Consider the following 26,121-nt stretch of genomic DNA (forward strand, 5'->3'; position numbering starts at 1 on the left):
TTCTGAATTGTCATGTTCATTAGGCTGTGTTCACTAATCACTAGCTCCTGTCTCTGTCCTGTTAGTTTTTCATTTTAGATAGTCAGTAGACAAACCAGAAATAGAAAAGAAAAGCTTGACCTCAGTCGCTTCACAGTTTTGTGATGAAAAATTGGCCCATGTTTCATCAATGGTACAAACATAATGTCCTAAACCTCTGTGTAGTATTTTTAGAGATTTCTTTTCAGACCCATCTTATAATTATAAACCCATTTTGTAATGAAAAAAAATGACAATGCACTACTCCACCCCCCCCCCCCCCCCCCAAAAAAAAAAAAAAAAAAAAAAAAACAATAGTGAGGAGTTGGTGATAAAGACAAAAAAAAGTTTAGACTTAAGGTGACTTAAACTACTTTCTGATATTGCTCCACTATTTTTCTCTGCAGCAGTGGGGGGAATTGGTGGATCTTTGCCCATCTTGACTTCTGAGAGACACTGCCACTCTGAGAGGCTCTTTTTATACCCAATCATGTTGCCAATTGACCTAATAAGTTGCAAATTGGTCCTCCAGCTGTTCCCTAACGTTCAAATCCGGTGTGTGGGAACATTTTGGATTTCATGTTACTTACGATGACAACGGAAATGAAACAGTAGATAGAACTGCGACTGTGTGCAAGCATTGAGCAAAATGCATTGAATATGCTAATGGCAACACTTCTAATATGACAGTTTATTTGAGAAGACATCACGCCAATGTGTCGATAAGCACAAACAGGAGAGAGCCGGTTAGGAAACAACTTCTACTGTCCGCAGCATTTAAGCAGCCTCTCAGTGAGAAGTCGTACAGGGCAATAGCCATAACTAAAGCATTGGGGATGTTTATAGCAAAAGATATGCAACCGTGCAGCGTGATTGAGTGTAAAAGATTTCGTCAGCTGATGAATGTACTCGAGCCGCGGTTTAATATTCCCTCTCGCCAACACTTTTTTTTTTTTTTTTTGCCAAATAAATGAAAAGCATGTCATCAATGTCTTCTCTCTTGCTGTATCAAAATCTCACCTAGTTTTTATTAAGAGATGGTCCCAATAATGTGCTTAAAGTCAAGTCATATTCAGTTAGTGCATGATTACATTACAAAATTGTTAATACTGTATCCTAAATTGTGGATAATAAGCTATATATCAAATGCTGAAGGAAACTTCTGGAGTGTTGAAGATTAAAAGAAAAAATAACAAAAAGAACCGTACAAAACCGAAAACCGTGAACCTAAACCGTGATACGAACCGAATTGTGGGTTTTGTGAACCGTGAAACCCATAATATGTATATATACGTATATGTGTGTGTGTGTATATATATATATATATGTATGTGTATATATATGTGTATATATATGTATGTATATATATATATGTGTATATATATGTATGTATGTATATATGTATGTTTATATATGTATGTATATATATGTATGTATGTATATATATGTATGTATATATATATATATATATATATATATATATATATATATATATATATATGTATATATTTATATATGTATATATTTATATATGTATATATATATATATATATATATATATATATATATATAAATATATATATATATATATATATATATATATGTATGTATATATGTGTATATATACAGTGAGGAAAATAAGTATTTGAACACCCTGCTATTTTGCAAGTTCTCCCACTTAGAAATCATGGAGGGGTCTGAAATTGTCATCGTAGGTGCATGTCCACTGTGAGAGACATAATCTAAAAAAAAAAAATCCAGAAATCACAATATATGATTTTTAAACTATTTATTTGTATGATACAGCTGCAAATTAGTATTTGAACACCTGTCTATCAGCAAGAATTCTGACCCTCAAAGACCTGTTAGTCTGCCTTTAAAATGTCCACCTCCACTACATTTATTATCCTAAATTAGATGCACCTGTTTGAGGTCGTTAGCTGCATAAAGACACCTGTCCACCCCATACAATCAGTAAGAATCCAACTACTAACATGGCCAAGACCAAAGAGCTGTCCAAAGACACTAGAGACAAAATTGTACACCTCCACAAGGCTGGAAAGGGCTACGGGGAAATTGCCAAGCAGCTTGGTGAAAAAAGGTCCACTGTTGGAGCAATCATTAGAATATAGAAGAAGCTAAACATGACTGTCAATCTCCCTCGGACTGGGGCTCCATGCAAGATCTCACCTCGTGGGGTCTCAATGATCCTAAGGAAGGTAAGAAATCAGCCCAGAACTACACGGGAGGAGCTGGTCAATGACCTGAAAAGAGCTGGGACCACCGTTTCCAAGGTTACTGTTGGTAATACACTAAGACATCATGGTTTGAAATCATGCATGGCACGGAAGGTTCCCCTGCTTAAACCAGCACATGTCCAGGCACGTCTTAAGTTTGCCAATGACCATTTGGATGATCCAGAGGAGTCATGGGAGAAAGTCATGTGGTCAGATGAGACCAAAATAGAACTTTTGGGTCATAATTCCACTAAACGTGTTTGGAGGAAGAAGATTGATGAGTACCATCCCAAGAACACCATCCCTACTGTGAAGCATGGGGGTGGTAGCATCATGCTTTAGGGGTGTTTTTCTGCACATGGGACAGGGCGACTGCACTGTATTAAGGAGAGGATGACCGGGGCCATGTATTGCGAGATTTTGGGGAACAACCTCCTTCCCTCAGTTAGAGCATTGAAGATGGGTCGAGGCTGGGTCTTCCAACATGACAATGACCCGAAGCACACAGCCAGGATAACCAAGGAGTGTCTCTGTAAGAAGCATATCAAGGTTCTGGCGTGGCCCAGCCAGTCCCCAGAACTAAACCCAATAGAGAATCTTTGGAGGGAGCTCAAACTCCGTGTTTCTCAGCGACAGGCCAGAAACCTGACTGATCTAGAGAAGATCTGTGTGGAAGAGTGGGCCAAAATCCCTCCTGCAGTGTGTGCAAACCTGGTAAAAACTACAGGAAACGTTTGACCTCTGTAATTGCAAACAAAGGCTACTGTACCAAATATTAACATTGACTTTCTCAGGTGTTCAAATACTTATTTGCAGCTGTATCATACAAATAAATAGTTAAAAAATCATACATTGTGATTTCTGGATTTTTTTTTTTAGATTATGTCTCTCACAGTGGACATGCACCTACGATGACAATTTCAGACCCCTCCATGATTTCTAAGTGGGAGAACTTGCAAAATAGCAGGGTGTTCAAATACTTATTTTCCTCACTGTATATATACACATACACACACATATACGTATAAATATATACTTTCACCTTTATGTTTCACTGTGGGGGTAAGGTAGATCTCTCTCATCAATATATATGTTATAATCTTAGTCAAAAATATCAAATTTACACTATCTTCCAATCATTCACTGTCTAATTCTTGTGTGTTTTTAACTTTTACCTAGTGTGTTGCATATAATTGAATAGAACATGCATTTGTCCCTGTTAGATTTTTATCATGCCCAAACAAAACTTAATTCTTCGAGAGGTTTTCCATGCGATCTCGTGGTGCTTTTTCTCGCGATGAGGAGGTAAAGAAAGCGCGGGCTTTTCTATTTTTTAGTTAAATAGCAAACCCAACCCATTGAAATTGAACTATACGGTGACTTTAAAACTGAGGCGCAAACTGTACTGTGAATTTTGTGTACTGTTACACCCGTACACATTACACATTCAAATTCTACTAAACCTCAGTGTAGTTCAGTGCCAGGTATCAGGTCTCACCTTGACTTTCAGCTCCTCGTATCGAGCGTAATTGATCCACAAGTAAATGTAGCGCCTCCAGTGTCTCCTTTACATTTTTTTACACAGCTCTCGTACACTTTTCTCGTGTGAGCAATGTAGCTGCGTTCATCCTCGAAGCGAGCGTATTTGATCAAGTTCTTCGGGTCTGGGTGGACCAATATAAGTGCAGAGGAGTTAAGGACCTTAACTGGATATGAGTTCCAAAACCAAAAGTAGTAACAAATAACACAGTGGTATATAAATTATTGAGAACTACAATACTGTTTATGGAATTGAGATCACATGCAAATTTGATCCAGCTAATTTTGTAAGGCACAATATGAATGTTTATTCAATTCTAATATGACTTTGCTACAATAAATGTATTAATTTATTCCTCCCTGTCACTGGGTATTGGTTTGTACAAGATATTACACAAATGATTACACAGAATGGACAACTAAGTTTCACTTCACATAGACTGTCCTAGAACAATAATTTTAACATTTGAGCAGACATGTGGTTGGGCAATATCAATAGTTATATTATTTTAGCTTTGATTTGTTTGTCTGAAGAACAAAAAAAGATTGCAGCTTGATGTTTTGTTTTCCATTCAGTCATATTTTCATGAGTCATATTTAAATGTAAACTTTGTTTAGTTTTTCTCTGGATTTGATCTGATCACCTCCTGCTTGGTATCACTGACCTGAATCTTTAAATTTCACGCTCTAATTACTAATCAGCCGACTGTTAATTACTCTACCTGAACAGTGATGCAACTACTAGTTCTTACAGCTCAGGATCTAGAATCAAGTATAAAGCTCTCAAGGTCTCGATAAGGTCTTTGAAGTGTTTCTTTACAAAAAATAAATAAATGCATATAGGATAAATAGTTAATTCCAAAAACCGCCATAAAATTGTTTCACATCCCAAACACGAGCACTCTGGTAAGGATATATTTTTCAAGAGGCTTTCTCCACCTCTTTATAGCGAAGCTCAAAGTTAATGTACGAGTGCCAGGCCTGCTCCTCTGGCATCCACTCCATCCAGCGCTCAAACACCTGCCTGCAGCCTGCTACGTTCCCCAGCATCTCCTCCATGTAAGTGTATTTGTACCTGTGAACATGTCCAGACCAACATCAGGTCAGTACCATCAAACAGAAAGGATCCAATAATGAAACTATAGGAAATTAAGTGTAACGATTACCAGATCTGGTTGACTCGGGGCAGGATGGTTATGGCTCTGTCACAGATGTTTCAAGCATGATTGACCTGACGGTTCTTCAGTTCCATCTCGGCATATTTCAGCCACAGCGTGACATTCCGATGATCCACGTCTAACGCTCGCTCGTAGATAGACCGAGCTCTTTAACCAAAACAAAGAAAGTTGAACCATAATTCATTCAACTCAGCATTATTAATAATAGATATCCAAAAGTGTCATACCTCTGTACTTCCTTCAGACTCTCCTCCCATTGTGCGTACTTGATCCAGTTGCTGATGACAGTCCGGTTCTTCCTGATATTGTCTTCAAATCCCTGTAGATCAGATCATTAATAGTGAAACAGGAGGATGATGAAGTAAACCAGGAACCCCATCTTACCTTGCGTTTTCGTAATTTGTAATCATTTAACTCCTCCTCATCAGTGATCTTCTGTTTCGGTGGAGGGGGAAGGAGCTCAAGTTCTCGTTCCTTGGCTTCACATAGCAGCTGCTCAGCTGTGATCTGCACCTCAGCCGGGGCTTTATTCTTCACCTGGTACAGGAAGACATGGCAGTGTTCTTGTTAACTAACACAGCTATCAATACAACTTTTCTTTCTAATAATTACATAAAAATTAATGTGTGAAAAGAATCATGTCAGGATCAGCTGAAGGATCTTAAAATTTCAGTGTCTCCAAAACCCTTTTGAAAGTCAACATTTGTACATTATTTACCAGTGTAATTAGTTCAGTAGTTGAGAGACAGTTTAGTGGTTAAGAGACAGTTCAGTAGTTAAGAGACAGTTCAGAGGTTAAGAGACAGTTCAGTAGTTAAGAGACAGTTCAGTAGTTAAAAAACAGTTCAGTGGTTAAGAGACAGTTCAGTAGTTAAGAGACAGTTTAGTGGTTAAGAGACAGTTCAGAGGTTAAGAGACAGTTCAGTGGTTAAAAGTCAGTTTAGTGGTTAAGAAACATTTCAGTGGTTAAGAGACAGTTCAGTAGTTAAGAGACAGTTTAGTGGTTAAGAGACAGTTCAGTGGTTAAGAGACATTTTAGTGGTTAAGAGACATTTTAGTGGTTAAGAGACAGTTTAGTGGTTAAGAGACAGTTCAGTGGTTTAGAGACAGTTCAGGCTTTTTCCACTCAATACTTTTCTAACTAATTTTCCCGCCCTGACTTTTCCCTCATAGAAATCTCCCGATATGACGGATTAGCCAATCAGAAAAAGGAATGGCAGAACACGTGACCAGAAGTATATGAATAATGGGTGGGAGAAGAAAATCAAGCAAAATAATAATTTAATAATAATTATAACTTTTTATTTTTTTTATGTTCTTTTTTAGAGGACAGTAAATCTATACTGCAATAAAGCTGCACACCGACTACACTAAAAAAATATGTATATATATACTGAATATATATGTATACATAAATATATATATTAAGTTCAAATTCACGAACACTTATGTATTTTCCTGTAGATGATACACAAATAATACTGGATGTCCAAGTCAACATATTATATCATCTTTATTATATTATATTACATTATTATACAACATGGACAGCTTCAGTATTTAGGCAGTTATTATTTGGGCAGGCTCATTTTTACCCACCTGCATGTAATTTCCAGATCCACATTTTGTTTTATTATTATTTGGGAGACATTATTTGGGCAGTATAATACTAAATACTAAAGCGGTCAAAGCCTACTTTTCCATTTTCCACAAACAAACAAAATCAAATAGATGCAATAACACAATTTTTATCATAGATTAATTTTTTATCAGTTATTTTACATTCTTCACTGCACAGGAGGAAAAAGTGATTCAGAGAGGTCATATTCCAATATCAGTCTCATATATTCACTGCATAGTGTACAACCTAACTGGGTTATTGACACTATGTAGTGCACAATATAAAAAGATGGTTTTCTCCTGCTCATCTCTTGGCTGTGTGGGTTCAGTAGACTGATCCTTTTCTGCATCTTGTTTCTCCTGATCTTGGTCCTGCTGTTGCTGCTTCTTCCACATCTTGGCCATGGACAGCAGTTTGAGGTTTGGCTGATTAGCAGCATCCTCCAGGAAGATGTAGTCGTAATATTCTTCCCATCCAGTGTCCACCTGGAGAATAAATCTTTTCATTTTAAGCTCCAAGTACTGATCAGCAGACTGTTCATTACTCTCCTGAACAGTGATGCAACTCCTCGTTCTTACATCCCAGGATCTAGAATCATGTATAAAGCTCTCGAGATCCTGATAAGGTCTCTGTACTGTTTCTTTTAAAATAAAAAAAAAAAGCTCAAATTCCTTTTAAAATGAATTTTTGACGATGTGAGAAAGAGCAGCATGGACGAGGACCTCCCAACCACAATCCTTTAGCTAAAATCTGAGAATATATTTCTACAGGAAACCCACCTACGTATTAATGACCAGTTTAGACTCAAGAAATCATGGGTAGGACAGATTTTTCACTCTAATTTTGATTCTAAAGCACGGGGCACTGCCATCTTGATACACAGAAACATTCAATTTATGTCTCTGCTTCTATTACGGATCCTCAGGGTAGATATGTTATAGTCACTGGGAGTTTGTATCATGTCCTGTCTTATTAGTTAACATATATGGGATGCAACTGGGATGATGTGAGTTTTATTAATAAGCTTGTTTCTATTCTGCCAGATCTTAACTCCCATCTCATGATATTTGGTGGTGACATGAATACTGTTATGGATCCACCCCTCGATCGTTCTAATCCCAGGTCATTATCCCGTTCTAAAATGGCCCAAGCCTTATCCACATTCTTTGATCAAGTGGGAGCCGTTGATCCTTGGCGATTTCTGTTCCCACGCAGTAAAACATACTCCTATTTCTCGCAAGTACACCGCTCCTATTCAAGAATCGATTACTTCTTTAAAGATAAATCTCTCCTTCCTTCTGTTGAACAAATCGATTATTTACCTATTGTGGAATCAGATCATGCTCCTGTGCAATTAGATCTCATTTGCAATCTGAGGTACTGAATACGTCCTTGTTATCAGACCCAGAATTCTTTTCATTCGTAACTACGGCCATAGATAACTTCTTACTGCATAACAGATCAGAATCTATATCAGCATCTACATTGTGGGAAACACTTAAAATAGTCATAAGGGGAGAAATAATCTCATATACTTCAACCCTTAATAAAAAGCGTAAACACAAATTGGACAATTCAATTGGCTCTATTAGAAGACTGGATTGCCTCTATTCTGTGTCTCCCTCACCAGAACTTTATAAGGAAAGGTTGGGCCTTCAAGTTCAATATAACTGCTCTCAACAAATAAAACTGAATGGTGCTTATTACGTGCTAGAGGGTCTATATATGAACATGGGGAAAAGGCAGGTCGACTTTTAGCCTACCAATTAAAATCTAAAGGTGCCTCTTAAATTATACCTCAAATTCAAAACGGTGATGATTTAATCGTTAATTCCATTGAAATTAATACAACCTTTAGGAACTACTTTTTAGATTTTATGCTTCTGAAAGCCCTACATTAAACTCTGGAATGCTGGAATTTTTGGACAGTATATATCTACCCAATCTTGATTCAGTGCAGAAAACCCTTTTGGAGGGAAACGTACAAATGGAGGAAATTCTAAATGCTATTACATTAATGCAGAACAAAAAAAAACCCTGGCCCAGATGGCTACCCAATAGATTTTTACAAAAAATTTGCAACTAAATTAGCCCCTATTCTCTTTGGTATGTTTGAGGACTCTTTTGTAAGGGGAAGCTTGCTGCAAACTTTAAACGAGGCGGACATAATTCTATTGTTAAAACCAGGCAAAGATCCTCTAAAATACAGGCCAATCTTACAGGCCAATATCACTCCTTAACGCTGATGAAGATCTTGTCAAAAATCATTGCCTTACGTTCAGATACAGTAATACGGAATTTAATTTCAAGTGACCAAACGGATTTTGTCAGAGGTCGTCATTCTTTTAGTAATATTCGGAGACTGCTGGGGGTAATCCACTCATCTAAACTTGCTCAGGACCCTGTACCTCAGGTTGTTTTTTCACTAGAAGCGTTTGACAGGGTTGAGTGGAAGTCTTTATTCTTGGTGCTGGAAAGATTCGGCTTTGGAACATATTTTCTCTCACTGGTTAAGTTATTATACTTCTCTCCTGTGGCATCGATAATTACAAATGGGGTACGTTCAAAGTCTTTTCCTCTATAAAGGGGTACAAGACAAGGGTGCCCTCTTAGCCCTTTACTTTTTACATTAGCCATCGAACCCCTATCCTAGCGTTAAGATGCTCAAAACATTTTACCGGCATTAGCAGTAGAAACATAGAACATAGGGTGTCTTTGTATGCTGATATGTTGTTGTACCTTTCAGACCCAATTGTAGATATTCCACAAGTAGTTAGGATTTTAAATAAATTTGGAGAATTCTCAGGTTATAGATTAAATTTCTCCAAAAATTTTTGTTTTCCCGTAAACAGTAGGGGCCTCCAAATTTCAGGGAATTATATATTGTTTCAATTGTCTGTATCAGGTTTTAAATACTTAGGGATAAATATTTCACAGGGTTTTCCTATTCTCTACAAAGAAACCTTTGCTTCTTTAATGAACAAGTTAAAACTTGATCTAAAAAAATGCAGGAAGAATTAATTGTGTAAAAATGAACGTTTTACCGAGGCTCTTATACTTGTTTCAATGTGTCCCAGTCTTTTTACCCAAATCCTTGTTTCAGAATTTAGACAGCCTAATCTCGTCATTTATATGGGGCGGGAAAACACCTAGGATTCGGAAGGAATTTCTCCAAAGACAAAAAATTCAAGGGGGTTTAGCACGACCTAATTTTAGATACTATTATTGGGCTGCAAATATTTCAAAAGTACTCTATTGGCTTCAGAACCCCAATGATGTGTGGTGCATTTCAGAAGCGTATTCTTGTACCTCTTCATCCCTCCCGGCTTTAGCTTTATCCAAAATGCCAAATGCCAAATGACAAATGCCCTTTGCAAATACCCTCAGGATCTGGTTTTAATTCAGTGTTTTGGATTTAGAGACTTCTCCAAAGCCGGCCCTATATGCAAGAACCACCTACAGTAATTTCTAATGTTTATAACACTTTAATGTCAATAAAAAATATAGATTTTAACAAAATCCATGCGGCATGGACAAGAGATTTAGGAGTGGACATATCAGAGAAAACTTGGAAAAATGCATTATTCAGGGTGAATGGGACGACTTCCTGAACTTGTTTAGGCTTGATTCAGTTCAAGGTCCTCCAAAGACTCTACTACAGCAAGGTTAAGCTGTCCAAGATTTACACCAATGTAAATGACGCGTGTGAGCGTTGTTGCTCTGCTGGGGCAGATTTGGCTCATATGTTTTGGACTTGCCCCAGACTGTTTGATTACTGGACAACTATATTTAAAATCCTGTCTGAGGCATATATTAGGAATATTAAGCCTAGTTTTGAAATGCCAATTTTTGGAGTACCTGAGCAAGGTACGGTCATGCCCAGGAAATGTCAAGATGCTTGTGCTTTTGCGTGTCTTCTGGTTTGGAGAAGAATATTACTCGATTGGGAATCAAGTAAGCCACCTTTAGTCTCAATCTGGCTTAAAGATCTGATGCTATTTTTGGAATTGGAAAAAATTAAATACTCTCTTAGAGGATCCACCAAACTTTTCTATTTAGTATGGACTCCAATGATCTCATATTTTGGAAAGGGTGTAGCAGTTCCCCCAAATTGAGTTGTAAGGCTTGTGCACATTGTAACAGGTAACGTCGTCAGGTGTAAGGTGCAATGGGCCAACAATGTTGTTCAGTATTTCCTCATTGTTTGTTATGTCGTAACTAAGTGTTTTCGTGCGGTGGTTTTTTTTTTTTTTGGGTGGGGGGAGGAAAAAAATTAAAAAGAGGGGGGAGGAAGTATGATTAGTACAGTCAATCATCTGTTGCTTAATGTTATTGTTGTTTGTTATGGTGTTTTCCTATGTTCCTTCCTCAATAAAATATATATAAATAGATGTAAATAGATTTGAGCAAGTAATAAAATCCCTGCACACACACACACACACAAATGGCGCTCTCTCTCTTTCTTTCTCTCTCTCTCTCTCTCTCTCTCTCTCTCTCTCTCTCTCTCTCTCTCTCTCTCTCTCTCTCTCTCTCTCTATCATTTCTACAGCTAAGATGAATAGGAAGGTAGAAATATGACTAATAAAATATTAATGTCCCAATACTTTCTGTCCCAATGACTATGGCAAAAGCAGTCAGAATCCCTATCACTGTGACACAAACTGCAGCTGTTTCATGTTTTTTTTACAGAATAGATGTAGTGCTCTATGATCTGCTTTATGTGACATTACACCAAAAATATTTGACACGTGATGGACTGTTATGTTGTGTCACATTGAATATTAAATAACAATAATGCACTTGACTCCTTGCGAGTCTATTTCAGTAACTGCATGTTCGTGATGGAGAATGGAGAACATTTGCTACGTTGATTGTTACGTGGTGACCGCATTAAATAAAATTACCAGGCAACATAACAGTGGTGAAGTTGTGGTGTGCATGTTTGTATGATCTGCAGTTCCTGTGATTGCATATGTAAAAAAAATAAGCTTTAATATTCGGTGAATTCTAAGGATTCGGTGAGTGCCCTCTAGTGGCTTTTCTTGGCAAGAGCAGGCAGAATCCCTGCTGACTCGTGAGACTCGGATCCGTTCTCTAAGTGATTCAGAAGGATTTTAATCCGTAAACGGATTCGGTTCTCTCATCTCTAGTTTGAATGCTCTGTCTGATATCTGAGCCCTTTGTGTGTCCCGAATAAACAAGAAGGTTCACGTAATACAATGCTGGCTAACTTTTTTGTCTAAATCTAATTCATATTAATTTCTAATTCATGCTGTTATTAGTTTTGGATAAAAGTAGATAATCTCTATAGAGTTGCTGTAATTTTGACATTTTCATGCAAAAATAAATCAACTTTCACAACATCAGTTCGTATAAGTCGTCTCCAAACAATATTTGGAATGTACGCGTTAGCTGACTGGAAACGTCCAAGAACAAAAGACGCCACTTCCTAACAGGAATGAACGGTATATATGAGAAAAAGAAAAGAAAGGAGGGAGATTTGACATTTGTAAAATCTTTTGAAAGATAAAGAAAAACTTCCTGTCTCTCATTAGAGGTCACCGAAGAGCTGTATAAATAGTATTTGTCAGGATCTCCCGGGCACACTGCGCGCACTTCCGGTTTCGCGGTGAGCACTTCCGGGTCGGCGGCCATCTTGCCGTTTTTCCCGTGCCTCCCTAAGTTGTGCCAGTGTTACACCAGAATCTGTGACCATCGTATGTTGTGACCATAGAGGGCGCTGTTGCTAAAATGCAGCTTAAAATAGATCGTCTAGAGAAGTTCACTACGCAAACAGCGTAAATGAAAACATCGGCGTCTACTGGTCATTAAATGTTTTTGCGGGAACGCGCCGAGCGCCGTGCACGTTACCTTGAACGCGCGTGCAGAACATTGCCGTCCTGCTGCAAAGCAACAGTTGCATGCGCCACGAACTTAAGACTCATTTACAGTACTTAAAAAACTAAGCTATTTAAAAAGCTTTTTGCAATCCTGAATGTTATTTATTTAAAATTTATTGAGATGCGGATGCTTTAGACTGTTAATTGTGTGTGTGTGTATGTGTGTGTGTGTGTGTGTGTGTGTGTGTGTGTATATATATATATATATATATATATATATATATATATATATATATATATATATATATATATATATATATATATATATATATGATTAGATTATTATTATATAATTATTGTTATTCGATAATAAAGTGCTGAATAAAATACTGAAATTTGTTATTGTGCTCCATATTCATTCTATTGATCCCGAACCCTCTCTCTCTCTTATATCCTGAAAAGTCAACTGTAACGAACTTACAGCAGGGTCACCAAATTTGATAAGGCACTATTACAGGTTATCGAAATCGATTACCTCCCTCTATCTCACATGCATTAACTTGAATGTTCTCCATATTTACTCTGGTGATGCCTAACACGCTCTGGATTATATCCTGAAAAACATTCGGGTCTCATGCCAACAGTGACAAACTTACAGCAAGGTCACCAAATTTGATAAGGCACTATTACACGTTATCGAAATCAGTTACCTCCCTCTATTTTACATGCAATGACTTGAATGTTCTCCATATTTACTCTGGTGATGCACACTTTCTGGATTATATCCTGCCCCTGCTCCCGCTCTGCTCTGCCTTCCTAGTTACCTGGTTTGAACTCTGGGCTGTTTTTGTTTCTGCTCTGCCCCTCATAGTTCTGTTTGCTGGCTTTTGTTATTTTGGAATGTTTTTTAGGTTTTGGTTTTGTCTCCCTGATTTGTCATGTTTGCCTGTGTTTTCAACTGGACTGTTTATTGGGCTTTGCTTTTGCCTGCGCCCTTTCATTAAAGCCTGTTTTCTCCATACCTCTGTGCAGTGTTGGGCATTAACGCGTTACTTAAATAAAGAAACTTCGTTACCGTTACCGTATGGTGCGTTACCTGTTACTTTTTTAAATGAATTAATTTCGTCTGAAGTGTAGACTACAGCCTAACCTGCTTACAGCAGCGTCACATTGTAGGATTGGTAGATAAACCACTGTAAACACGAAGAAGACGCACTGTAGGATTGGTGGATTACCCTCTGTATACACGAAGAAGACGCGCTGTGGCCGTGTCTCCGTTTATTCAGGTCTGTGCGGCAGTAATGGCGAGTCGAGGCGAGAGCAAGATGAGTTTCCCAAAGTGGAAATAGGCTCATTATTTCACTTTAGTTGAGTATAAAGACAAAAACTGTAAAATGTAAGATGCGTCTTTCTGGTTCGAAGGTCGTATCTACTGCGATAAACAGCAACTCCAATCTGTTGAAGCTCCTCTAGAATCCACATGCCTCGACAAAGCTAGAAGCTAACCCGGTGTTATGTTGTACATTGTTTATTTATTTATTTATTTATTTATTTGACAGGGACAGTGTACATTAATTAACATTACTGTAAATGCACCAGAATTAGCCAAAAGGCTATTTTTCATCCGTTGTCCCTGGACAGATCTTACAAATATATAAAAATAGTAAAACAGATATAATTCTTCAAATCTTATTGCTAAATACAATATACAAGTTTACTATAAAACAGCAAGTTGGGTTAAGGGAAAAACACCTTTCTCTAATGTTCTGAGGTACAGAGTTCCACTCCTTTGCAGCTGTAACTGAAAAGGCACTCTGACTAAATAAACTTTTCCTCAGAGGAAAAACAGAGTCAACACAGTCTCCTCGGACCGACCCTCGTGTTACTCTCTGTGTGGTATTTTTAATATTTACATACTGACTAAGTGGCGGAGATGACAGACCATGGATGATTTTATATAACAGACAAAAGTTTGAATACTTAATGACATTTTCCCAACTTAAAAACTTGTGCTTTTGTAAAATGTTGATAGTTTTCATACTTCAGATGTGAAAGGAACATTTTTTAAGAGCTCAACACAACAGCAGAAGCCACTTCAGTTTTTGATTGTGAAAATATTATTCAGCTTGTTTTGTTATTTATTTCAGAAATCCTTGTGATATATTCAGTTTGTGCTGGTCTGACTTCAATAAAATAGTGTTTAAAATTACTTTGTGTTTAAGTCAGTTTTGTGTTTGTAGACCATAACGCATAAAAGGGCAATAATGGGAACATTAAAGAAGGTTTTTTAAAAAAGTAACTAAAAAGTTACTTTTAACAGTAACGCATTACTTTTTGGTGTAAGTAATCAACAAAGTAACTAAGTTACTTTTTGAATGAAGTAACGAGTAACTGTAACTAGTTACTATTTTTTAATAACTAGCACAACACTGCCTCTGTGTGCATCCTGCATTTGGGTCCTCCTCCCACCCAGTCACTCTGCACTCACCTAGGCACCCGAGCTCCCTGACAGTATTAGGCATTGAACTCTTGTCTATTAAATTTATAGATAATTCTAAATAAAATAAATAGCCTATCTAGATATGCTTTCCCTTCCCTGCTCCAAAAGCCCAAACCATTAAGCGTGGTGGTGAGGCAGTTCTCTGTCTTATATAAGTTCTTCTGTTGGAGCTATACATTTCAAATGGACTTTCTTTCAATCATTGTATGTCCTAGTTGTTGAATATAAAAGAATGGAACATGCGAGTGTCCCAAAAAACGATAAAAGACTAAGTGTTTCCAAACTTTTACAAGGCACCATAACAGCTTTAGTAACACCTATGATTTTGTTCACTGTAACAAATTAATAATCACACCAGACCCTGAGAATGAATGCTTTTTAAATGACAGGCTCATGTGTGCGATTTTATTTTATTTATCTTCGTCTCTCTGCAGTCTTGGGGAAGGCAGACGACTCTGTGGCGCAGAAAGAGTGTCATGGCCACGTCACGGCTTTTTCAGTGGCTCCTGAGTTTGGATGGCTGCCAAGCTCATGGACAAGCTGGAGGAGATCTCAGAAAGATGCAACTCTTTGTGTGGATAATTTTTCTGTACACGAATTTGTGTCACCATCTAAGCTTATTAATAGACAGTTTAAAATGTATTTAAAAGAGAAGGGGAAAGAGAACTGTATAATCAGTAAAGTGTTGAAGAATTTTATTAGATGTTTCTTCAAAACTAAAGACACATCCGGGAGTAAATATTCCACCATGGGAAGTCAAGAAAAGTGACAGTTTTAGTTTTCAGTTTCACTTTCACTCTCACTGCTGCTGTCACAGTCGCCCCGATCATCAGGCACACTCTCTATAGTCTCCTGTGTTTCTCTGCTTTCCTCCTGCTCGTCTCTTGGTTGTGTGGGTTCAGTAGACTCATCGTCTTCCGCCTCTTGTTTCTCCTGTTCCTGGTCCTGCTGTTGCTGCTTCTTCCACATCTGGGCCATGGACAGCAGCTTATAGGTTGCTTGATTGGCAGCGTCCCCAGGGAAAATGTAGTCGTAATATTCTTCCCATCCAGCGTCCGTCTGGAGAACAAATTAATACACAGTCAGAGATCAAATCAAAGTTCTGCCTTCAACGTTGAAAAGGGCTACATATAAATGAAATGGTCAACATGCACTATTTTGGATAAATTTTTTTTTATCCAATCTGAAAAGCTTTTACTGTTACAAAATAAACCGTTTATTCACTGTGATATTAAAATCTGTGATGTTAAAACTCCGTAATCTGGATTATGAAATGATACACCACAAACTGTGTTTCCTCCTACTCACCCCGTCCTCTGCTGTAAGCTTCCTCCTCTTCTTCACCTGCTTGGGCATGAGCTTCTTCACTCTGTCCTTGTCAGCCGAGGTGCCGAACTCCTGCTCAAAATTCATCCAGGCTTCAAGCAGCATGAACCTCTGCTCCTTTTCCTCACACGTTCGCAGGCCTCGGTTTGCTTCCTCATATACCTGCCTGCACCGCTGCAGTCGCTCCTCACCTTCCATCGACAACTCAAACTGTGCGTAACTTTTCCATACCTGTACAAGACAGACAAAAACAGATGGTCTTAACCTGCACGCTAACGAGAAGATCGCTTGCTATTTTGTGGAGATTTGGATGACTTGGTCTGAGACTGGCACTTCATTCATTAATTTTCTCCCGCTTATCCGTAATTCGGGTCACGGGGGCAGCAGTCTAAGCAGGCCCCCGCCTGCTGCCCAATCCTCACAGCACCGTCCCTTACGGTCCCTCCTGTAGGTGGTGAGCCCACATCACTCCAACGTCACGGACCTTGATATTTCCCTTGTAAGGGACCCCCGGAGCATAGAGGGTTAAGGGCCTTGCTCAAGGACCCAAGAGTGGCAGCTTGGCGATACCGGGGCTTGAACCCCAGACCTTCCGATCGGCAACCCAGCGCCTTAACCGCTGGAGCCACCACTCCCCCTTGAGACTGGCACTTATTATTGTGAATTATCATTGTGAGCACAACGTCAGAACTGATGTGATCTCTGCATAATTCTATATACGCTTAATTAATTTAATATATAATAAGCTCTATTTAGTGTAGTTATTTTGTGAAAAATTCGTAGCAGATTAAAGCACCATCACGGAAGAAGAGAGAAAAGAGAGCAAGAGAAGCGGGAACCTGAAATTTTACTCTGCGATTAATAACCCCCTGTCTGTAATTTACCCCCTCAGTGTATACCAAAGATTTCTCTGTTCTTTATATCTTTTCACTCAATTGTACATCAACACTTACCTTTTGTCCTCTTCACTTTTAAAAGCGCTGTGTGTACAGGTAGTTTGGGCGCATCTCTACATACCCAACCCCCCACCCCACACTGGTAGAAGTTTTCTGTATAGACACACTTGGGTTAGAGGCGAGTGCCACCAGCTGTATTTTTGGACAGGTTACAATGTACATGAGCAGGGAAGTTTTTTTGTTTGTTGTTTGTTTTGGCACCGTAACTGAGTCCAACTCCGTGATTCTCCACTGCACTGCTTCTAGCTAATTTATTCTGGCTGTTTGTTTCACTTTTTTCTTGCTTATAACTAATGTAACGTTGAATTATACAAGGGAAAGTAAACTGAAACAAAAACTAGAACTGGGTTTTATTTATGTCCCTTTTTTTCCAAATACCATCACAGAAACACCATATGGTATGCCCCCTACCCTAGACTCAAAAATAGGAACATAACAGATGTGTTTAGAGCTTTTATGTTAGAAGAATTATCCTACCTTGACATGCTGTGTGCGCTGTAAGAGCCTCTTATAAAGACCACGCGTGTTCTCATACTCCTTCTGCTCGATTTCAAAGTCAATATAACACTTCCAGAGCACCTGCAGAGGTTCCATAGAAACAATGCGTTAGAAACACAGGAACGTGTAGGTGAAGTTTAAAGCAGTGTTTAAAAGAGCGAGCAACATGTTGGCGATACCTCCGGCATGTCGAGACGAGGCTGACTGATGCCCAGGTCATATATGGCCCGCGCCCTTCCTATTTCTCCCAGGGACATCTCGAGCCTGGCAAAGTTAATCCAGGTGGTATCGTTGTCCGGGCAGTACAAAAGGAATTTCTCGTAAAGCTTCCTGCACCGGTTAAACTCCATGAGCTGCAGCTCCAGCATGATGTAGCTCTTAAACAGCTTGTTCTTCGGACATTTTCCAATGCTTGTGCCCTGTGATTACAAAGTGTGCAAGGAATTTTTAATAAGTCATTCAGTTTTAATATTTAGTTTTAATAAGCTGAACCCTTTATTACTAAAGGATGGTGACATTTACCAGGCATCGTCTGGCGTTCTGCAGGTTCTTCTGGCGAATTTCAAAGTTGGTGTACAACAGCCAGATTTTAGCGAAGGTGAACTATAAAAAAGATTAAAACAACATAAATCAATACGTCTATAAACAACAGACGAGCTGTAATACTTGGATTATGATTGTTAATAACAGCTGTTTTAATACAAATGATAAAAAAAATAGACATTTTAAAACATTAGAAATTTCCATAAAAGCATGAAACTATAACTGTCATTTCCTAATAAATTAAACCTTTTAGAAGGGGCGAATTTTGTGGTATAATGCTGTCTTTAATGACTTTAAAACCCAATACTGCTATTTGTGCATTATAAAATTTTATTATTTATATTTTTCGTAAAAACAGTAATTTATCCAGCATTGTGTGATGTACCTTTTTATGAGGAATGAGATCCAGACATGCCTGATACACCTGCCTTGTTCTTTCGGGGTCCTGTCAGAAAACAAAACCAGCGTTTGCTAAAAACTTTAAGAGCACATTTCTAGGGGTGTAACAGTACACTTTTTCGTACAAAACCCTTTCGCTACAGTGCACATGTGTACTGAATGCAAGTTCCCAAACAAACATATTAAATGGCAGACCACAAGTTTGTTTAGTCTTCGCCTCGCACTCGCAAAAATAAAATCTATACAAATAAAATAGAATAAATTAAATTGCAATAAATTTTTTATGATATTGATTAAACTGAGTAAATATCTATATATTTCGATGGCCATAAAAACTTTGGCAACGACAGGAAGTCATTGATTTTGTGTATGCACAAAACTAAATTATGAGTTTTCTCACATGGAACGTAACCAACGCGATAAACGGGGGATTACTGTATATTTAATTTAATCAATATAATAAAAGAGTAAATTCCATTTTATGTATTTATATATATATATATATATATATATATATATATATATATATATATATATATATATATATATATTTTTTTTTTTTTTTTTTTTTTTTTTTTTTTTTTTTTTTATTTATATGTATTTATTTTTCTTCAACCCAGCAGGCATTTTATTTAAAATTGTTTTAAAAAATGTAAATTGCTGATGCTCACAAATTTTACAAATAAAGAACGTTAATAAAAAAACGACAAGCAATTTTGTTTTGCATTTCTTCCCTCAAACTCTACCGAAATTGAACTATATGGTGACTTTAAAACCGAGGAGCAAACCGTACTGTGAATGTTGTGTACTGTTACACCCGTACACATTACACATTCAAATTCTACTAAACCTCATTGTAGCCAGGTATCAGGACTCACCTTGACTTCCAGCTCCTCGTAGAGAGCGTAATTGATCCACAAGTAAATGTAGCGCCTCCAGTGTCTCTTTTCAATAATAGGGGGAACGTTGGTGATGGCTCGTTCGTACCCTTCTCGAACCGTGTCCACGTCGGCATCGCTCTCTAACAGACGCAGGTAATCGAACCAGGCGTCGTAATTTTCCTGAAATAAGACACAGAGACAAAAGACAAATAAATATTGTACATACATAGTATTTAAAAAAAGGGTTTATTTAGAACCTTGTTAGAAATTTTCTAATTTCTTTTAAATACCATACATACTGTAGGATGTGTGTAATGTGTCTATATGTATAATGTGTCTGATTCAGTAAATTTCCAAACCAGAGACATTTACACTTTAAATAATCTTATTATAGTCATATGAAGTAAAATGTTAGCACTTGGTCAGAAATTTTACATAACCATAATTTACACATAACCAAATGTTCAAATGTTTAGTAAACTCCCATATCATATGTTTAAATATTTTACAGAATATTGTGTGATTTCTTACCTTAACCTCGTCCTCGTACTGAAATCTCCTTTTGCTGACGATGACGTCCTCGATTCCTCTCTGGTCTCCAAACTTCTTCTCAAACACTGTGTAATTCTTGATAAGCTGATGGGTCTGCTGTATGGGGATTCGGTCCAGTGCGTACTTATAGATCGCCCGAACACGCTCATACTGAAAACACACAAGCATACACTCTCGTCATGTTGGAAAATCAATTTAACAAAGTAAAACGCACTTTGATATCTTACTGATTTCGATAAGCACTACAAAAGCCAAGAAAAAAACTTTTAAGATTCACTGTTCAACCTAAAAACAGCAAAGTTGAAACGCATTGACAGACTGACTTTGTACAGTGAAGAGATTTTAGCAGGTAATTACCTCTTTATGTTTCTCCTCAAATCTTCCAAAAGCCAGGTAGAGGTTTTCATTGAAATTCTCCAAACCAAAAAACTCTGTGGCTCTCTCGTACACTTTTCTCGCGTGAGCTATGTAGCCGCGTGCATCCTCGAAGCGAGCATATTTTATCCAGTTCTTCGGGTCTGGGTGGACCATTATAAGTGCAGAGGAGTTAAGGACCACAACTGGATATGAGATCCAAAACCAAAAGTAGTAACAAATAACACAGTGGTATATGACTTATTGAAAACTACAATACTGTTTATGGAATTGAGATCACATGCAAATTTGATCCAGCTGATTTTTTGTGAGGCACAATATGAATGTTTATTCAATTCTAATATGACTTTGCTACAGTAAATGTATTAATTTATTCCTCCCTGTCACTGGGTATTGGTTTGTACAAGATATTACACAAATGATTACACAGAATGGACAACTAAGTTTCACTTCACATAGACTGTCCTAGAACAATATTTGTAATCTGAACATTTGAGCAGACATGTGGTTGGGCAATATCAATAGTTAAATTAATATTAGCTTTGATTTGTATGTATGAAGAACAAAAAAAGATTGCAGCTTGATGTTTTGTTTTCCATTCAGTCACATTTTCATGATTCATATTTAAATGTAAACTTTGTTCAGTTTTTCTCTGCATTTGATCTGATCACCTCCTGCTTGGTATCACTGACCTGAATCTTTAAATTTCACGCTCTAATTACTAATCAGCCGACTGTTAATTACTCTACCTGAACAGTGATGCAACTACTAGTTCTTACAGCTCAGGATCTAGAATCATGTATAAAGCTCTCAAGGTCTCGATAAGGTCTTTGAAGTGTTTCTTTAAAAAAAAAAAAAAAAAAAAAAAAAAAATGCATATAGAATAAATAGTTAATTCTAAAAACAGGCACATAATTGTTTCACATCCCAAACACGAGCACTCTGGTAAGGATATATTTTTCATAAATGCAGCGGGCTTTCTCCACCTCCTTATAGCGAAGCTCAAAGTTAATGTACGAGTGCCAGGCCTGCTCCTCTGGCATCCACTCCATCCAGCGCTCAAACACCTGCCTGCAGCCTGCTGCGTTTCCCAGCATCTCCTCCATGTAAGTGTATTTGTACCTGTGAACATGTCCAGACCAACATCAGGTCAGTACCATCAAACAGAAAGGATCCAATAATGAAACTATAGGAAATGAAGTGTAACGATTACCAGAACTGGTTGACTCGGGGAAGGATGGTTATGGCTCTGTCCCAGATGTTTCGAGCATGATTGACCTGACGGTTCTTCATTTCCATCTCGGCATATTTCAGCCACAGCGTGACATTCCGATGATCCACGTCTAACGCTCGCTCGTAGATAGACCGAGCTCTTCAACCAAAACATCAGAAACATTAAAGAAAGTTGAACCATAATTCATTCAACTCAGCATTATTAATAATAGATATCCAAAAGTGTCATACCTCTGTAGTTCCTTCAGATTCTCCTCCCATTGTGCGTACTTGATCCAGTTGCTGATGACAGTCCGGTTCTTCCTGATATTGTCTTCAAATCCCTGTAGATCAGATCATTAATAGTGAAACAGGAGGATGATGACGTAAACCAGGAACCCCATAAAGTAAAAACCCAGGCTTTTGTCATCTTACCTTGCGTTTTCGTAATTTGTAATCATTTAACTCCTCCTCATCAGTGATCTTCTGTTTCGGTGGAGGGGGAAGAAGCTCAAGTTCACGTTCCTGGGCTTCACGTAGCAGCTGCTCAGCTGTGATCTGCACCTCGGCCGGGGCTTTATTCTTCGCCTGGTACAGGAAGACATGGCAGTGTTCTTGTTAACCAACACAGCTATCAATACAACTTCTTTCAAATAATTACATATTATTATCGTCCCTACATTGGCTTCCTGTTAAGTTTCGAATAGACTACAAACTACTGCTACTCACTTATAAAGCACTAAATGGTTTGGCTCCCATGTATCTATCCAGTCTTTTAACACGCTACAATCCGTCACGCTCCCTGAGATCTCAAAACTCTGGGCTTCTAGTAGTTCCTAGAATAGCAAAGTCCACTAAAGGCGGTAGAGCATTTTCACATTTAGCTCCGAAACTCTGGAATAGTCTTCCTGACAGTGTTCGGGGTTCAGATACACTCTCCCAGTTTAAGTGTAGATTAAAAACATATCTTTTTAGCAAAGCCTACACATAACACACATCACACACATCACATCACAACCTTGTGCTCCAGAATATATGATCACATGCACATTATCAACTTGTGCTGTTAATATCATGAACAGCAGCTACGCTAATTTCTCTCCACTGCTTCTCTTTCTCTCCCCATCCCGAGGCTTCCTGAGGTTTGGCCAGCTCCAGTCACGTCCCACCTTGTGAAGATTATGGACCTATGGATGATCATGGAGAAGTAGATGCCGAGTGTTTAAAGGCCCTGGCATGGAGAAGCTGATGCTGGATCTATGATGATCACAAATTGTTCTGTATTGTTGAAAGATTTATGATCAAACTCTTGATGTCACCCATATGAGGATGGGTTCCCCTTTGAGTCTGGTTCCTCTCAAGGTTTCTTCCTCATATCATCTAAGGGAGTTTTTCCTTGCCACTGTCGCCACGGCTTGCTCATCAGGGACAAACGCACACCATTCACCTTCACTGTTGTTTTCTGTAAAGCTGCTTTGAGACAATGTCTGTTGTGAAAAGCGCTATACAAATAAACTTGACTTGACTTGACTTGACATATTAGATTAGATTAGATCAAATTAAACAATATTGTCATTGTGCAAGTTACATGTACAGAGCCAATGAAATGCAATTAGCATCTAAGCAGAAGTGCAGAAGCCAATTTACAATAAATAGCTGTGTGATAAATAAGGGTATGGGGTCTATACAGTATGTATGGAGTGAGGGTGAATATCTGACGTGTCATTAGGTGACCAGTGATTTCACCTGTGATGTGATATTGACCATTTCAATGAAGTAAACAATAATAAAAGCGTTGTTATGATACTGGGCATGTCCACTCCTAAGTATTTATTTTAGCGCCTTTTTTAAAGCACTGAGCTGTCAAAACACAATGACTAACATACTTTTTAAGTTTAGATAAAACAGAACTAAAAAATGATGATACCGTGGAATTACCGGAGCCCTTAAATCAGACACTGAGGCGACACCTTTTCACTCAGAAAATTAAACGATTACCGAAAGTACCGTATTCACACTTGTATTATTATCTGTTTTAGACCGAGTGTGTGGACATGAGAGAAGCGGTAAAAACATATTGTAATCAGGACGCCTGGCCGAGAAGTGGGAAATTTTTAGATTTACCATGTCGAAGACGTTTCGATTGTGATTTGTGACGGATGGAGCAACGCTGTTAAAAACGTTCTCTGTTTGTTTTGTTGCTATGGTAACTTGCATGTTACTCGCGTGTTTGTGGGGCGGGTGGGGGGGGGGGACCAACAGGGTGAGTCCAAATTAATTAAGTAATTGTTGGCATCCAGACTAATGTGTCTTTATCGCTTTTCTCGTGTAGACACACTCGGTTTTAATCAGATAATACGGTACTTCAGGTAAACGTAAAAGCGCACCAGGACGCCCTCGTCCTAAAGCGGCCATTGTCCTGAGTGACAAGGTTTCACCTCAATGTCTGATTGAAATCATCTATTTTTAACGTTCATAAATATCTTTGTTTATAAATATCTGCTCTTGTTGTAGCTGAACGGGAAGATCAATGACTTACAATGATTATATTAGTACACCTGATCCCGGTATAAACATTTCCTATGGTTTAATTATTGGATCCTTTCTGTTTGATGGTACTGACCTGGTGTTGGTCTGGATATGATCACAGGTACAAATACATCTACATGGTGAATGTAGCAGGCTACAGGCTGCAGGTGTTTGAACGCTGTGTAACAGGTGAAATATGTTGTAGCTCCTTTAAGAGCAGAGCAGCATTTTGGAAACAGTCTGCCGCCGCATTTTTCATGAGTACTGCATGTGTGCAAAACCCATGATTATTTTTATCATTTCTGTTGCTCATTTAAGTGATCTTCTGACTCGAGTTAGGCGAGATATTTACGAAAAATATATACCAGAGTGTTAGTGTTTGGGATACAAATATGTGCCTGTTTTTAGAATTAATTGAAGCTTTTTATTCTTTTAAAATAAACCCTACAGAGACCTTATCAGGATCTCGAGAGGTTTATACATGATTCTAGATCCTGGGATGTAATAACTAGGAGTTGCATCACTGTTCAGGTGAGTAATGAACAGTCTGCTGATCAGTACTTAGAGCTTAAAATGAAAAGATTTAGGTCAGTGATACCAAGCAGGAGGTGATCAGATCAAATGCAGGGGAAAACTGAACAAAGTTTACTTCTAAATATGACTAATGAAAGTGTTTGCATAGAAATTGTGGCATTAGGTTCAGTCAAACAAAGAAAACTTGTGAATAATTTTGTTCATTTCAAAATTAGAATCAGAGTATTGCATGTGATAATCCCATAAATGTTTTTGTGGTTCTCAATAAGCCATATACTACTGTGTTATTTGTTACTATTTTGGGTTTTTGAACTCAAATCTATTTGTGGTCCTCAACTTCTCTGCACTTGTGATAGTCCACCCTGAAGTGAAGGACTGGATCAAATTTGCTCACTTTGAGGATAAACACAGTTACATTGCTCAAGTAATACAGTAAATAATACAGTGTATTTTCTTGGCTTTTGTAGTTGAAATCGGTAAGATATCAAAATGCCTTTAATTTTGTCAAATCGAATTTCCATCATGAGGGTGTATGCTCGTGTTTTTTTAGTTGAAGCATTCAGGTGTTCAGGTGATCTGAAAGTACGCACTGGACTAAATCCCCAAACAGCAGGCCCAGCAGCTTTCAAGAACTACACAGTGTTTGAGAAGAAGTTTGAAGCGCGGAGAGGAATCGAGGACGTCATCGTCAGCAAAAGGCGATTTCAATACGAGGAGGAGTTTAAGGTAAGAGATCACACAGTATTCTATGAAATCTTTAAACATATGATATGGGAATTTATTGTATACATAAACACATTTAGTTATTGTAAATTATGGTTATGTACATTTTCTGACTGAATGTTAAAATTTAACTTCATATGTATATAATAATATTATTTGAAGTGGTTACATCCCTGGTTTAGAAATTAACTGAATCAGACACATTATAAATATTGACCCTTACACACACACTTTGCATGTAATATGTGCACTGAAAGTTTTAACCACATGCTGGTTTTGTTTTCTGACAGGACCCTGAAAGAACAAGGCAGGTGTATCAGTAATATCTGGATCTCATTCCACACAAAAAGGTACATCACACAGTGCTGGATAATTTACTGTTTTTTTGTGAAGAATATTAATAATAAAATTTTTATAATGCAAAAATAGCAGAGGACGGGTGAGTAGGAGGAAACACAGTTTGTGGTGTAGCATTTTATAGTCAGATTATGGACTAAAAAAAGCTTTTTGATTGAATTAAAAAAAATCCAAAATATTGCATGTTGACCATTTCATTTATATGTGGCCCTTTTCAACATTGAAGGCACATGTGAACTTTGATCTAATCTCTGACTGTGTATTAATTTGTTCTCCAGACGGACGCTGGATGGGAAGAATATT

At 37.9% G+C, this 26,121-nt stretch overlaps 1 protein-coding gene across 1 annotated transcript; it reads right to left on the reverse strand.

The window, feature by feature from the left end:
• Positions 1–15,611: 15,611 nt before the first annotated feature.
• Positions 15,612–22,011, reverse strand: LOC310738465 (crooked neck-like protein 1). The gene is made up of 12 exons (XM_083563442.1): positions 21,928–22,011; positions 21,677–21,835; positions 21,405–21,585; positions 20,446–20,610; positions 20,068–20,238; positions 19,534–19,716; positions 18,642–18,701; positions 18,236–18,316; positions 17,893–18,132; positions 17,693–17,794; positions 16,242–16,490; positions 15,612–15,992 (listed from the first exon to the last, which is right to left on the reverse strand). The coding sequence occupies exons 2-12, from the start codon at positions 21,760–21,762 to the stop codon at positions 15,708–15,710; spliced, it is 1,803 nt and encodes a 600-aa protein (XP_083419568.1). The 5' UTR covers positions 21,763–21,835; positions 21,928–22,011; the 3' UTR covers positions 15,612–15,707.
• Positions 22,012–26,121: the final 4,110 nt, after the last annotated feature.

This window comes from Silurus aristotelis, assembly GCF_946808225.1.
Source record: "Silurus aristotelis genome assembly, chromosome: 15".
NCBI classification, from domain to species: Eukaryota; Metazoa; Chordata; class Actinopteri; order Siluriformes; family Siluridae; genus Silurus; species Silurus aristotelis.

Coding starts and splice junctions, on each gene's coding strand:
- LOC310738465 (XM_083563442.1), bottom strand. CDS start 21,762: ATGGAAATGAAGAACCGTCAGGTCAATCATGCTCGAAACATCTGGGAC. Junction 21,586..21,676: donor CCCCGAGTCAACCAGTTCTG/GTAATCGTTACA, acceptor ACATGTTCACAG/GTACAAATACACTTACATGG. Junction 18,133..18,235: donor AGAACGCCAGACGATGCCTG/GTAAATGTCACC, acceptor TTGTAATCACAG/GGCACAAGCATTGGAAAATG.